General features: G+C 32.7%; 1 protein-coding gene across 4 annotated transcripts in view; it reads right to left on the bottom strand.

Annotated features, from left to right (window-relative positions):
* The window catches only part of LOC133173514 (arf-GAP with Rho-GAP domain, ANK repeat and PH domain-containing protein 2-like), a 65,691-nt gene that overhangs the window by 19,907 nt on the left and 31,136 nt on the right, over positions 1–14,648 (bottom strand). For all 4 annotated transcript variants that reach the window (XM_061308496.1, XM_061308498.1, XM_061308497.1 and 1 more), the window contains exons 4-14: positions 13,397–13,475; positions 13,187–13,249; positions 12,887–13,015; positions 6,828–6,881; positions 6,259–6,342; positions 4,544–4,650; positions 4,210–4,294; positions 3,769–3,829; positions 3,517–3,570; positions 505–590; positions 91–273 (exon numbers count right to left, since the gene is read on the bottom strand). In XM_061308496.1, coding sequence (XP_061164480.1) covers positions 91–273; positions 505–590; positions 3,517–3,570; positions 3,769–3,829; positions 4,210–4,294; positions 4,544–4,650; positions 6,259–6,342; positions 6,828–6,881; positions 12,887–13,015; positions 13,187–13,249; positions 13,397–13,475 — 985 coding nt within the window. The remainder of the gene's footprint in view (positions 1–90; positions 274–504; positions 591–3,516; positions 3,571–3,768; positions 3,830–4,209; positions 4,295–4,543; positions 4,651–6,258; positions 6,343–6,827; positions 6,882–12,886; positions 13,016–13,186; positions 13,250–13,396; positions 13,476–14,648) is intronic.

The raw sequence follows: 14,648 nt of genomic DNA, 5'->3' as shown, positions 1-14,648 counted from the left end.
TGTACCTGTATTTTAACTTAAAAACGTACATTCTAAGACTTCTTTTTTTCTGTCATTCAATTCAAAAATGCTTTTTCCAGTTATCTGTACCTCATTGAGTGCTTTTTGGTTGTCTGATATGGAAATTTTATCACAGTAAAGCTTGGCTTTGTATTTATTTTCTATATGGGCTTTTCTATGGGGGGCTGATGTGTCAGAGTTTATCCTCTTGTCTCGTGGTAGACTATGCTCCCAAAAGTCATTAGCATTTCTGTTTCCAATGGCCTTCATCAGCTTAATTAAAAAACAACAAATTATAGTTGAGTAAAATATTTTTCATACAAAGGCTCTCAGCTTTAATGCAGATGATGATGTTTGTTTCATAATAATCAATAAAACATCTCTAATTAGCAGGGCATAAAGCATAATTAATTTTGATAACTTCCAGGAAAAGTAAAGTGTCTCCATTTGAGTTACTTCCATATTGACTTTTAAAAGAGATTTATAATTTTTTTTTAAATACACCTCAATAAGACTTGGCGTCCATATTTTGGTATCCATACGGAGAGATTTAACACGTGATAGGGAGTGCTCAAAATTCCGATGAATCCCTAAAAAAAAATATTAAAATCAACCTATTAAATCATAATAAGCATAAATTATTAAACAATTGAAATCTTCCAATTTTTTTTTCCTTCCTTTATTATGACAATGCATCATGTTTCTTGTTATTCTTATGGATGTTGATAAGCATTACTTCCTTTTTGACAAAAACTCTTATGATGAATGACCTACAAATCTTATAGCAAATCTATGCATCTCCAAATCTTGAATACATGTAATTCTTATACTTCCTCAAGCTTTCTTGTTAAACTAACAAAGGCCACAGCAGTGATTTGTTTACCTCATGATACATCAATAACATTTAAGTTTGCACACAGGAGTAAAGCACACCCACCAAAGGAGGCTTACCAGCAAAATAATGTACTTAAATGTCAAAGCCAACTTCAATAGTTCAGAACATACCCGGTACTGTGTACAACTCTGTATTTTTGATAAGTTTATAAACTCTTATACTTAGTGAAGTTTTTTATTAGACTTAACATGATAACTGTAATTACTGGTACATGTACCTTTTAAAGTCAGTACATATATAAACTGTCCATTTCAGCAAGTACAGGACTAATTATGACAAGTACAACACTAACATAAATCTGATTATCTCCATGCATTGATACAATTTATGCCCTTCATGCATCCACAACATATTCTGTGGAATCATTATATATATTGGCCTTACCCATGATTTTACAACTTCAACAAATATTGAAACACAATACATGTACTTTTAATATATCTTTCCTAAGGAGATGTTCACCCACACAACTATTTCTTATTGCTTGACCCTGTAAACTTAAACAGCAATCCATGAAAAATGCCTCCCTCCCTTCCCCAACAAAAGGCAGACAGCATCAAACCAAAATACATCAAAGATTCTAAAAGAAATGATTTTGGGATAAAAAGTTCTGAATATGTATCTCTTTGATTCCAGTATAACTTTACAGCATTATACATACGTACTGATAAATTCAACGTAATCTCCAAGTCAATTGTTTTGATAGCTTTTCAAAAATAGATTAGTCTTTGAAAACTTATTTAAGCTCTGAAAAATATATCAATTGCAGATACATAATCTGTGAAAGAATAATTTTTTAAGATCTACTCTACAAATATTTAAAAAATATATATATTTTTAAATTAAAGGTTATAGACAGTGTAGAATTTCACTAGCACATTTCTTTGCGTGTGAACAGGTAGAAAAATGTGAAGTCTAAAAAGCTTATTATTTCAAAACTAAAAATTTAATGGATTATTTGATTTAAATTAAAAATTTGATTTCATTAAAAGCTTGTAACCGGCTCCAAATAGATCATACCAACTCTGAGAACCAGTCCGCAGTGAATATCTTCAAATAAACAGATAAACACAGAGTAAAAGTAGAGGAAAGACAAGGTACATTAAATTTATAATCAAATGAAAAACTTAAAAAAATAAATCTGGAATCAAAATGCTCTGTGTAATATGAAGCCTGGATTTTGGGCTTGGATAGAAAAGGAAGTGTGTTAAGTAACTGATACCAAGCATTGACCTATGGAACCACCACCACTTCAGCCTACTAAAGGCAAATCTACAGCGAGGGATTCTGTGTTGTCCGAGTGTCATACAGTGTAGAGCTGTGAGTAACACAAACTTACTTCTGTATCTTATTTTTCCATTGCCAAGAAGCAAAATTAATCCATCAGAAAAAAGACATATAAGAGGTCATGTTTAGTTTATAGTCATAAGGACAGGGTAAACATAATAATTGCATTTTAAATGGACAAAACTCTCAATTGCAGCTATACTCTGACAAAAACCAGAATGTCATCAAATCAGAGTCTTTATACAGAGCAATTGAACATGATCTGAGCAAAGCTGAATCTATACATGTGCATCATAAAAATACTTGGCTATCAAACTGACAAACTGAATATGCATTCTTGTATCCTTTGTGATAAATTAGGACAGATCTGCATGCTGAACTTAACCAAATTCATTGCAGCATAATATATAAATCAGCATGCATCACAGTATCCACAGCTGTTTAAAGATACAGATAAAATATTCATCTTTAAAAAATATTCACATTACATGTAATTTTTTTTTTCACATTACATGTATTTTTTTTTCAAAACTAATAACCAAGTTACTAGTAGCTACATAAAGACGCTTCATGTACAATTGTACAATCTACAACATGATTTGTTTTCATTTTAGTGACACTAGAGAAGACTTAAAAGTAAAGAATCATACAGTATTTTCACCAGTCATTATCTGAAAATTTAAATCACCTTCAACAACAGAATTTGCTGTGTTCAAAATTTGTTTAAAATGATCTTAAGTTAATGAGGGCAAGATCAGTAGTTGAATGTCTGACAAAAAAATCAAATTAACATACCGGGGTAGTTTACATCAAGACATCCTCCCCCCCCCCCCCCCCCACCTCAAAACTAAATGTGGTGAATGTTGATTGAAATTTGATTATTAAACAAATACATGTCTAGGTTTTATAACTGTTAGCTTATAAATGTATTTCTTTTGTTTACTCTAAACTAAAAAAAGTTTCATGTACAATATGCTCTTTCTGTATAATAATATAAAAAAACATGGGGGCTCTTGAACTGACATCAAACATTTCATCTTCCCCCTAATGTGAAAAGTTATCAATACACACTGTACAAATAAGGGCATACACATTATTGACCTGCCATAAACAGGTAACTATACAAATGGATCACAGCCAAAATATAAAGAGGATGTCCTTAATAAATAAAGCTTGATACCTAATGATAACCCTGTCTGAAAATAACACATTTCCTTCTAACAGTTTCTACATTACACCTCCCTATGTAACTCAGTAATAAAAGCAAGAATAGAACTCAATGGTCAACATTGCATCTAAATTTACAATTAACTCAGTATAGTTTCTAAACTTACCTGCACATTTTTTACACAACACAATACCCATATTAATGGAGGCCCAGTGTGGATCTACAAATAACAAATATAAATGTCTATAAATATGTATATAACATTACACTAACAAAAAAAATAGCCCCAGTAACATTTACTATAATAATATTCAATCCTGAGAACTAATTTTTAAAAATTATGATTTCTAAGACAACTTATAAATACTTTAACAAATCTCTATTGGTATATTGTGGGTGATTATAAGAGTTAGCCTACCTTCAGCAGAGCAGTCAGCACAGACTCTGTTACTGGGGTTCTCCATCACTTGGTCAAGAATCTGTAAACATACAAGACATCACCTGATTTCATTTCTTACATGTGATTATTTTTGAAATATAACAGTATTTTTCTCAACAATGGCTGTTTAAAGTGAGTTCCTTAAAATATTATAAATAGTTCACCATAACTTTCTTTAATTAAAAAAAAAAAAAAAAAACTACATATCCCTGAACCTTCGATACAGGGGCATTAAAAAATTAAATTAAAAATATCTGAAAATCACGAAATTAAAACCACCATAAAATGTACCAACATTGAAAATTGTAAAATACTGAACACGTGGAATTATAGACATTTACAGTTTACGCTAAAATAAGCTAATACAGAAAGCATGGGATAAAGTTTTGGTAATTGAAAAAAACCCGAAGTGATATGTACCGTATTGTCACCGAGACCATCAGCTATTGCCTCTTCAAATGCCATTTTCCAGAGCACGCACTCACTGTAGCTCTCTGGCATCAATCTGTGAAAAAAATGAACAATTCATACATTATATAAAAAGTTTGTTGTGCCTCAATACTCCAACAGGGAAGTTACCCATGATATTTTCTCATTTATTTCCTATATATATGAAGACTTTAGAGTGAAATGTTTTTGAAATTCTGACACAATTACCGGTATACAAATTTTGATACAGACTAAATTTGTCAATAAAGAGAAATAGGTACTTAAGATATTATTAACATTTTGATACAGGAACAAGGAAACTCACAGAAAGTGGGCATAATGTGTAGATAACTGTAGCTTTCCTTTGCCGACTTCTTTAACAGCTGCTAATTTCATGTCTATTTCGTTTATAGGAGATCCTTGTTTAAAATCCTTAAAGAAATAACAAAACATGAAATTAAGATTGCCTTTTTACAATGTTCCCTGTTACCTCAATTAAAATCTGATGTGATATAACAAGATAACTCCATACATATAACATTCAATTTGTTTACACTTCGGCAGGACAACTAAATTTCTATATCAAGTGTTAAATTTTGTAATTAATTAATAAATCAATTGGTAAGCAGACACAGTTCAATGATTCAATGCGAAAAGCATTGTTATATGCTCCTTCTTAAATACATATGACTGACAATTCCATGTCAACCCTAATTCTTTTGCAAATTTTGATTTCAGCTGCATGAAGGCATGAAAAGGTTGTTTATAGTAAATTAATGATAACATTAACTTTGCATCTTCTCTCTATAATTAAGACTATGACACTTGTTGCTTTCCTTCTCTGTGAAAAGGTCTTCAGCAGCATAAATTCAAATTTACAAATATACACAATGTACATGTACTTGGTAAGAAAATCAGATCTGTATTGGGACTCCGTTCTGCCTCAGCCAATGCAGCTTTTATTATAACCTGGATTTTTAGTCATTGTATCAACAGACCAGAGGTCTCTGATGAGACTGTAGCTCTACTGGTCTGTACGTATAACAAAGTAGCACTTGGATTTGAAACTCTGCAACATACAACAATAAATAGAATTGTGTATCTTAATGTAGTCTTCTTCTGTGCCAAGTTATATTGAAATCAAACGAAAAATGTAGGAGGAGTAGCATTTTGAAAGTATTTCACAGAAATTTCAATTTTTAGTAACCATGACAACACCATTCCCTGAAATCAAAACCAAAATACATATTATGTATCGTAGTGTATTCTAATTGTGTGCCAAATTAGATTGAACTCAGACCAAAACTGTAGGAGGAGTAATGTTTTAAAGGAATTTCACAGAAATTTCTATTCTTAGTAACCATGGCAACACCGTTCATTGAAATCAAAAACCGATGCACTAAATTATGTATCTTAGTGTAGTCTACTTGTGTGCCAAGTTATACTGAAATCAGACTAAAACTGTAGGAGGAGTAGCATTTTAAAGGAATTTCACAGAAATTTCCATTTTTAGTTACCATGGCAACACTGTTCATTGAAATAAAAAAAACGATGCACTAGATTATGTATCAAAATGAAGTCCACTTGTGTGCCAAGATATAAGAAAATCAGACCAAAACTGTAGGAGGAGTAGCATTTTAAAGGAATTTCACAGAAATTTCTATTTTTAGTAACCATGGCAACACCGTTCATAGAAATAAAAAACGGATGCACTAAATTATGTATGATAGTGAAGTCTACTTGTGTGTTATATTGAAATCAGACCAAAACTGTAGGAGGAGTAGCGTTTTAGAAAGACAGACGGACGGACAACGGACACCTTACCATTGCATAAGCTCTTCTGGTCTCTGACCAGTAGAGCTAAAAATGAGATATCCCACTGAAGACCTTTTCACCCAGAAAATAAGCAACAAAATATCACAGACTAGTAAGGTCACCAACAGTGTATCCAAAATTATATGGAACAAAGCACGATATGGATTCAGTTATATCTTGTATCCCATTATGATTTCTCTTAAGAAATTTATCAAAGCCTGTTACCTGTTCGGAGTGGTAATAACACATCTTTGCTTGTTTTACTGCCACATAATACTTATTGTTGCGTCTCTCAAATTTAATATAACCCTGAAAAAAAGTATCAACTCATATATCATATACATGTACATACCCATTTACTTCTTAATGCTGAATAATGCTGAATAACAGCACACTAAACTTCTTTACAAACTAAGTAAAAACAAAGGTAATAAAAAGCTAAGCATCTCCCTGCAACAAACTGTTAACAAATGCAAATATTTCATGTCTTCCTCCTGAATCTACCCTACATTTCTATATCACATATGTATTTTTAAAATACAAATAATCATCCCTAATTATGAGGTCAACATGGTGAAATAAGGACCCAAGACCTGGCCCATGAGAAAACTCGACTTACAAAGGCTATGTAATGGCTGAGGTCAGGTCAGCAAGTAGGTCAGGTCAAGGGTCCTTGTTTCACCATGTTTAACTTATAAGGGGTACTTCTTTGTTTACCGGTTATTACACTGGCATAAGACGAAAGATGAAATGCTATAAGTACTGTGTGCAATATTAAAATTAGAATATGTTACCTGTTTATCTGGCTCATTCATATCCAGTCCTACAGGTTCTCCACCAGGTGGTGCCTAGAAAAGTAATGTAATGTTTAGAAAGAGTACTTTATTAGGACAAGAGGTCCAAGGGCCTTAACACTCACCTTAGTATAATGAAACCCAGTAAAGTATCAACTGAATGGTAAATAATTAATTGATACTGTAATTGTACTAAATTTAGTCGTATTCATATTTTAGTACATGTACTGCCCCTTGTCTGCTAATTCAAGTACAGGCTAATAAATGATTGGAACAAATAAATATAGAGGCTGGGCTGCACTAATTCATGATTATGCTAATTAGTTGATGAAGAAGATTGCACTTAATTTTGAGTGCTCTATCTCATTTCTGTTTACAGTAACACAAAATAAACTGAGAAACTCAAAAACAAGACAAAGGATGATCTGAGAACAACAAAAAAGTTAGTTAGGTAATCAACAACAACTCGGAGACTTTTCTATATAGGCCAGTGCTATTTACCCTAGCCTCTATCAGTTTAACCATACATAACAAGACAGAGTGGTCTCTCTTCGTCTTTGTATTATATCTAATGTACAAATATATGATAATTTTCATCTACTATTTAAAAGTCTACATAACTATTAAAAATTATGAAAGCATTTTTTATATCATATATCAAAAATTATTTTATATTTTTTTTTTATTCACTTTGCTTATTTTAATTATACATGTAATAACATTGATTGATTATCATAAGTGAATGACAAAGAGGAATAACTTCTCTTATAGCAGAGTACACATTCCACCTATGTCTCAGAGGCCAGGAATTTCATTATAACCCTGAACCTAGTTTCTTTGCTAAAAACTCAAAAGTAAAGAAGATTTTCAAAGAATTAATGCACTTTTACTTCATGATCAAATGAGCCCACCTTAACTCCAAACCCCCCTGATCCAGGGCTATGAATTTTACAATTTTAAAAGAGGCACTCTTGTTCATCATATTTATGCACTTAGTTTGTCTGCTAATACTCAGGAGCAAAAAAGATTTTCAAAGATTAATGAATTTTCACTATATAATCAATGGAGCCCTGCCTTAACACCAAACACCTGACCCAAGAGCTGTGAATATCTATACTTATACATTAATAAATTTTGCAAATAAACTCCAAAACATCTGGCGGATATGAGTTACTGGCAATTTTTAATGAAACTGACAATAAGCAAAAGTTTAATTATTTGATAAAACGTCATTAATTTAATGAATTATTTAATGAAAACCTGACTTAAGTAATAAAGAAAAAATAAGTAATATGATTACTGATTAAAAAAATATGTGCAAATCGTTTTCGCCAGTATCCAGTCTTATAGTTATAGCTTATGGAATTTTCTAAAACTTTAGATGGCAACCAACGTGATGTTTAAAGAAAGATGAGGCGATTAATGCTGCGCAGGATTTTTTCTAGTGTTTCACAATTTTGGAAGGAGTATTCTTGCTTACCATTACCATGCACCTTGTTTATCTGATAAATACCCAGTAGCAGAGATGAAGATTATCAAAGTTTAGAGGTATTTTCACTATATGATCAATAGAACCCTTCTCTAACTCCAAAATCCCTGACCCAGGGGCTATAAATTTCACATTTAGGAAGGAGCATTCTTACTCATCATAACCATGCACTTAGTTTGTATTCTAAATACTCAGGAGCAGAGAAGATGATTTTTAAAGAATTAATGTATTTTCACTATATAACCAATACCTTTCCTAACACCAGAACCCTTGGACCATGAATTTTGGTAGAGGGCTCAATGCTTATTACATTCATGCTAACAGTCAAACTGCCTGATGTCCAGGAGTAAAGATTTTCAAAGACTGTATTAATTGCTATAATTGCATTCATTGTTATAGTTTTAACCCCACCCCTCAGGCCCAAGGGAGGCTTGGACCATGAATTTTTCAGATTTTGTTCCCCTTCACCCATAGATGCTATATGCCAAAATTGGTTGAAATTGTTAGTGGTTCCAGAGAAGAAGCTGAAAATGTTCAAATGTTATCATACAACAACGAATGAGAATAGACAGCATAATTCAAGTAATTATTTTTTACCGAAATACAGGCTTGAATTACTAAATAAGTCATTTGTCCCTGATACTATTCGCAAATGGAATTCATTGAGTAACGAAACAAGGGAAATAACTTCAATAGGAATTTTTAAAAGAAAATTGAATACTAGTAATAATAATGGCAAGCCTCCCAAGTATCTATCATACGGCAAAAGGTATTTGAACATCTTACATACAAGATTAAGGCACAGTTGTATTTTAAATCATGACCTGTATAGATGTAACATTATAATGAATCCAAATTGTTCTTGTGGATATAAGGAGGATAGTCATCATTATTTCTTTGTGTGTAGAAAATATCTTGAAGCTAGATTTTAATGTTGAATGCATTACTTGTAATTAATAATGTAAAAATGTTAAATGTGCATAAACTGCTATGGGGAGATGAATCATTATCTTTGCAAGAAAATGAAAAAATATTTGGTATTGTTCAAAAATTTATTCAGGATACTGGTCGTTTCAATTAACACTTACTTGTATTTACTAACTTTTGAAACTATTTTAATATGGTTATTGCCTAGAATGTGGATAATGATTGACTCGAGATGCCAAAAAGAAAGTAAATGAGGCCAAATCTCTGAGACTTAAAGAGAGACATCAAAGGGAATACAGTGAAATAGAAAGGAAGTGAAAAAGGCTCTACGTGCAGACAAGAGAGCACACATAGATGACCTAGCAACAAAAGCAGAAGAGGCAGCCAACAGAGGAGAACAAGGAAACCTTTACAAAATAAGCAAGGCACTGCGTGGCAGGAATAGACCATCTCCCAATCTACCTGTCAAGGACAAAACAGGAAAGTTGCTGTCATCAGAACAAGAGATGGAGGAACGATGGACAGAGCATTTTAAGGAAATCTTAAACAGACCACCTCCAACTCATGAACCTGACATCAGTTATCCAGCAAATGACCTAAACATAAGCATTGAACCACCACAAATTCCAGAAATTGTCTTTGCAATACAAAGTCTAAAAAATGGAAAAGCCCCTGGATATGACAACTTAAATGCAGAATTGTTCAAAACAGATCCACTTCTTACAGCCACAATTTTACAGCCAATTTTCCATGACATCTGGGAAAGAAACACCATACCAGATGAGTGGAACCATGGAGTCATCATTAAAATACCAAAGAAAGGCAACCTAAACGACTGCAACAATTGGCGAGGAATAACACTGCTTTCCATCCCAAGTAAGATCATGGCTAAAATCATCATCAGAAGGATATCCATGGCTGTAGATGTCAAACTGCGTAAAGAACAAGCAGGATTTAGGCCAGGGCGAGGGTGTATTGATCAAATATTTACACTAAGAAACATCACTGAACAGTGTACAGAATGGCAACGACAGTTATATATTAATTTTATTGATTTCGAAAAAGCCTTCGACAACATTCATAGAGACAGTCTCTGGAAAATTGTGCGGTCATATGGCATCCCACAACATCTAATAATTGTCATCAAGAGTTTTTATGTCAACTTCAGATGCAGAGTTGGAAACACCAGCATCGAGTTTGACATTAAAACAGGAGTCCGTCAAGTTTGTGTGATGTCATCAACACTATTCATCATAGTCATCGACTGGGTCATGAAGAATACAACATCTGACATTCCGAGAGGCATCAGATGGGGTACATTTACAACACTAGAAGACCTGGACTTTGCTGATGATATAGCCTTATTCTCCCACTCCCACCAGCACATTCAAGACAAAACCAGCAGGCTACACAAATATGCAGGAAGCATTGGACTGAAGATAAACACCAAAAAAACAGAGGTCATGACCCTAAATGTAGACAACCCACAAGCGGTCAAAGTGGAAAATCACATCCTTCCATGCACCAACACCTTTACATACTTGGGTAGCAAAGTAACAACAGATGGTGGAGCAGAGACTGACATCAAAGAGAGACTATCCAAGGCAAGAACAGCTTTTAACAACCTACATACTGTTTGGAGATCAAGTCAGTACACAACAAGAACAAAGCTGAAACTATACAAAAGCTTCATTCTACCTATCCTTTTGTATGGATCAGAGTGTTGGAGAATGACAGAGAGCGACCTGAACAAGCTGTCAACATTTCATACAAAGTCCCTGAGAAGGATCTTAAGAATATTTTGGCCCAATAGCATCTCAAATCAAGACCTTCTCAACAGGTGCCAGCAAGAGGACATGGCCACAATCATCATCAGAAGACGCTGGAACTGGCTTGGCCATGTACTTAGAAGGGACTTGGACAGCATCATAAAGACAGCTCTCTTCTGGACACCAGAGGGAAAACGGAAGAGAGGAAGGCCCAAAGTCACCTGGCGGCAGACAGTGGAAGCCGAACTTAAAGAACAAAAGAGAAGCTGGGGCACACTCCAAAAGCTAGCCAGTGATAGACAAGGATGGAGAACCCTCGTTACTGCCCTATACGCCAAAGGTGTCACGGGCAGTAAGTAAGTAAGTAAGTATTGACGTCATTACAATCATCATTATATCAATTGATATTCCTTAGCAATAATAACTATTGTCTTTGTTCTTCTACGTTCATGTATAATATTGTAAAATTGTAAATTTTTGTAAATGTTGTATGGCTATTAAGATTTTACGTATGGGAGAGGACTATCTAAGTTTTTAGAACTTGTGTCCAATCCCTTTGACATATTGTCAATAAATTATGTTCAAAAAAAAAAAAAAAAAAAAAATAGACAGCGAGACAGCAATAGGTCACCTGAACAGTCAGGGGCATAATGCAAACAGGTTATCAGAAAAATAACTTAAATTAGTTATTTTACACACATGATGAGTTTTTTAATAATAACTTAAATAAGTTTATTTTAATAATATTTTAATAATAACTTAAATAAGTTATTTTTATATCCTACTTGGACAGTGATTTCTTGGAAGTTTTGTATTTCCTGCCAATATGCCTTGCATTTTGGGATTCCATTATGTAATATTAGGTGGAGTGCACTGACTCCAATGGAGAATTGGAGAGGAGGTGGAGATAAACAGCATTTTACTCCTTATTTTGTGGTTTTATTTACATGGTTTATATGTCAAATTTTTATCATTAAATAAAAAAAATTTCCAAATTTTCCCAAGACTTTGAACAATTTTTCTGGATTGAGCAAGGTTTAAATTTAATCAAATGTTTGTTTTTGTCTTGGTGCACGAGCAAAAACCTTTGGTGCACGGGGTGTGAAGTTAGGGAGGAATGACATAAAATAACTTAAACAAGTTATTATTTTATTGAAACTATTTTGGAAAGATAACATGTTTGAGTTACTGGGTAAAAGTAGGTCATAGCAAAGAGAGGTAACTCATTGTGACAAAAAAATAACTCATTTGAGTTATTTTTGACAATAACTTGTTTGCATTATGCCCCTGACTGCTGAATGACTCAAGTGACTTAAAAAAAACTTAAGGTTGATCAAAACATATAATAAAAGACACACTTTGGAATCATTTTACTTTATAAGGACCAATTTCCATGGATTAGAAAAAAAAAAAAAGATCATGAAGATGTTTTGTGAGCAAACTTTTTGATGTATTTATAATAAAGATATATTTATTTTAATACCAGTGCTGTTGAGTTTATATATTCATGGAATATGGAACAATTGAAATCCATGAAAATTGGACCACCATGAAATACAATTTTTCCACAGTAATGTATACAGTACAAGATAGTAATTTATATAGTCAGTGAATTTTATCTGTATAGAGACAGTATTTTTCTTCAAAATTAAATACATGTATAATTTTTTTTCCAAAAAAAAAAAAAAAAAAAAAAAAAATTAAAAATTGCAAAATGAACATTTGTCAAGGCTTAATCATAGTTTTCTAATATGGTGAACTATACATGGTGAAATGATCCACCTTGAGAATTTTTAAATTAAAGCACTTTTTTTTTTTTTACAGAGCTTTTATTTACAGAACTTGTAACAATAACATCCTACTATTATCCTGACCTTGTACTTGAGGATACATTCCATCAGGGTACTGCACCACAAGGTACATTCCTGTAGAGAATCAGCGGCGAACTGGAACACACGGTTGGTGGTATGGAGGTTAAACTTGAATTTGTCCTTGTCGCTATCCTGAAAGTCAGGTACTCAATATAGCGTACTAACTAAACACTCTGCTCTAACCCTACACAGATGATCTCTTTCACAATTCAATAGAATTATATCCTATGACTTTATTTGGTGAATTTTTGTAGTCACTTTGTAGAAAGTGTTCCAGATTCAAATTAAATGTTCCATATTTACCTTGACAAGTGTTTCAACCTTCTCCATGTAAGACAATGGAACAATTCTTTTTGAAACTTGAGACTGTTAAAAATTGAAATAAAAATGTTGCAAAACAGAATCACTCATTTACACAGAAACATTTCTCATCTATTAATCATTTTTTAAAGTTAAATAAAATTACACATAAAATCAGATTCGGAGAAAAAAAATCTATTGCTAAAGATTTACTTTTCGGCTGTCATAGTAACGCAGATCATTTCCTGTGAAAAGGACCCAGCGCTTCCTCCAACCTTTGTTACCCTTCAACCTGTATCAATATCATATAAAGTATCAATACCCACTGTTTACCTTCAATCTGTGTCAATATCATATAAAGTATCAATACCTACTGTTTACCTTCTATCTGTATCAATATCATATAAAGTATTAGTACCCACTGTTTACCTTCAATCTGTGTCAATATCATATAAAGTATTAATACCCACTGTTTACCTTCTATCTGTATCAATATCATATAAAGTATTAGTACCCACTGTTTACCTTTAATCTATTATGACTATCAATATCATATAAAAGTATAACTACAGTGTATATTATGTTACATTTCAATCTGTGTCAATATCATATAAAGTATCAATATCCACTGTTTACCTTCAATCTGTGTCAATATCATATAAAGTATCAATACCCACTGTTTACCTTCAATCTGTGTCAATATCATATAAAGTATCAATACCCACTGTTTACCTTTAATCTATTATGACTATCAATATCATATAAAAGTATAACTACAATGTATATTATGTTACTTTTCAATCTGTATCAATATCATATAAAGTATCATCACCACCTGTTAACATTCATACCAATGGCCCATGGGCCAGAATACTCACCTGAGTCACTACAACACTACCGTTTTTCATCAGCAGATTTTTCTCCCATATATTCCAGGGCTCGACATAAACTTTTTTTCCTACTTGTCCATTCGGACAAGTGACCAAGACATTTACTTGTCCGAACTTCAACTTCACTTGTCCGAAAAAATTTTCAATAAAGATCTAATACTGTCAACTTGAAAACTAAAATGAATTCTATTACATGTGCTTGATTGATTCATGATATTATTGATAAATACAACAAACACATAACACAAAATTTTATCTAGACTTTCTGTCCTAACAACAACATAAATGGGACTGTCAACATCAAAAAGAATCCAAACTTCATAAATTCCATGCCTTTGCAGTAGTATGCAATTAGTAAACTTCAATCCCAATCAAGTGTGAACTCAACTACATAGTGATCCATATTGGAATCTAAGTTTGATATTAGGAACATACTACTTCCATCTTTGAACTTACCGGTAAACGTTCGACAGTCATTCTTTTTATTACTTTGAGACTTCTTTACATTTAAATGCACTTGTCCAATCAGACAAGCGCCCAGCAATATTCACTTGTCCGTAATTTTTTTTCACTGG

This window comes from Saccostrea echinata, unplaced genomic scaffold, assembly GCF_033153115.1.
Source record: "Saccostrea echinata isolate AGI-Se365-2 ecotype Australia unplaced genomic scaffold, CSIRO_AGI_Sech_v1 ptg000056l, whole genome shotgun sequence".
In the NCBI taxonomy this organism is placed as follows: Eukaryota; Metazoa; Mollusca; class Bivalvia; order Ostreida; family Ostreidae; genus Saccostrea; species Saccostrea echinata.
Note: the sequence above shows the minus strand (reverse complement) of the source record. Positions and strands in the feature narration are given on the sequence as shown.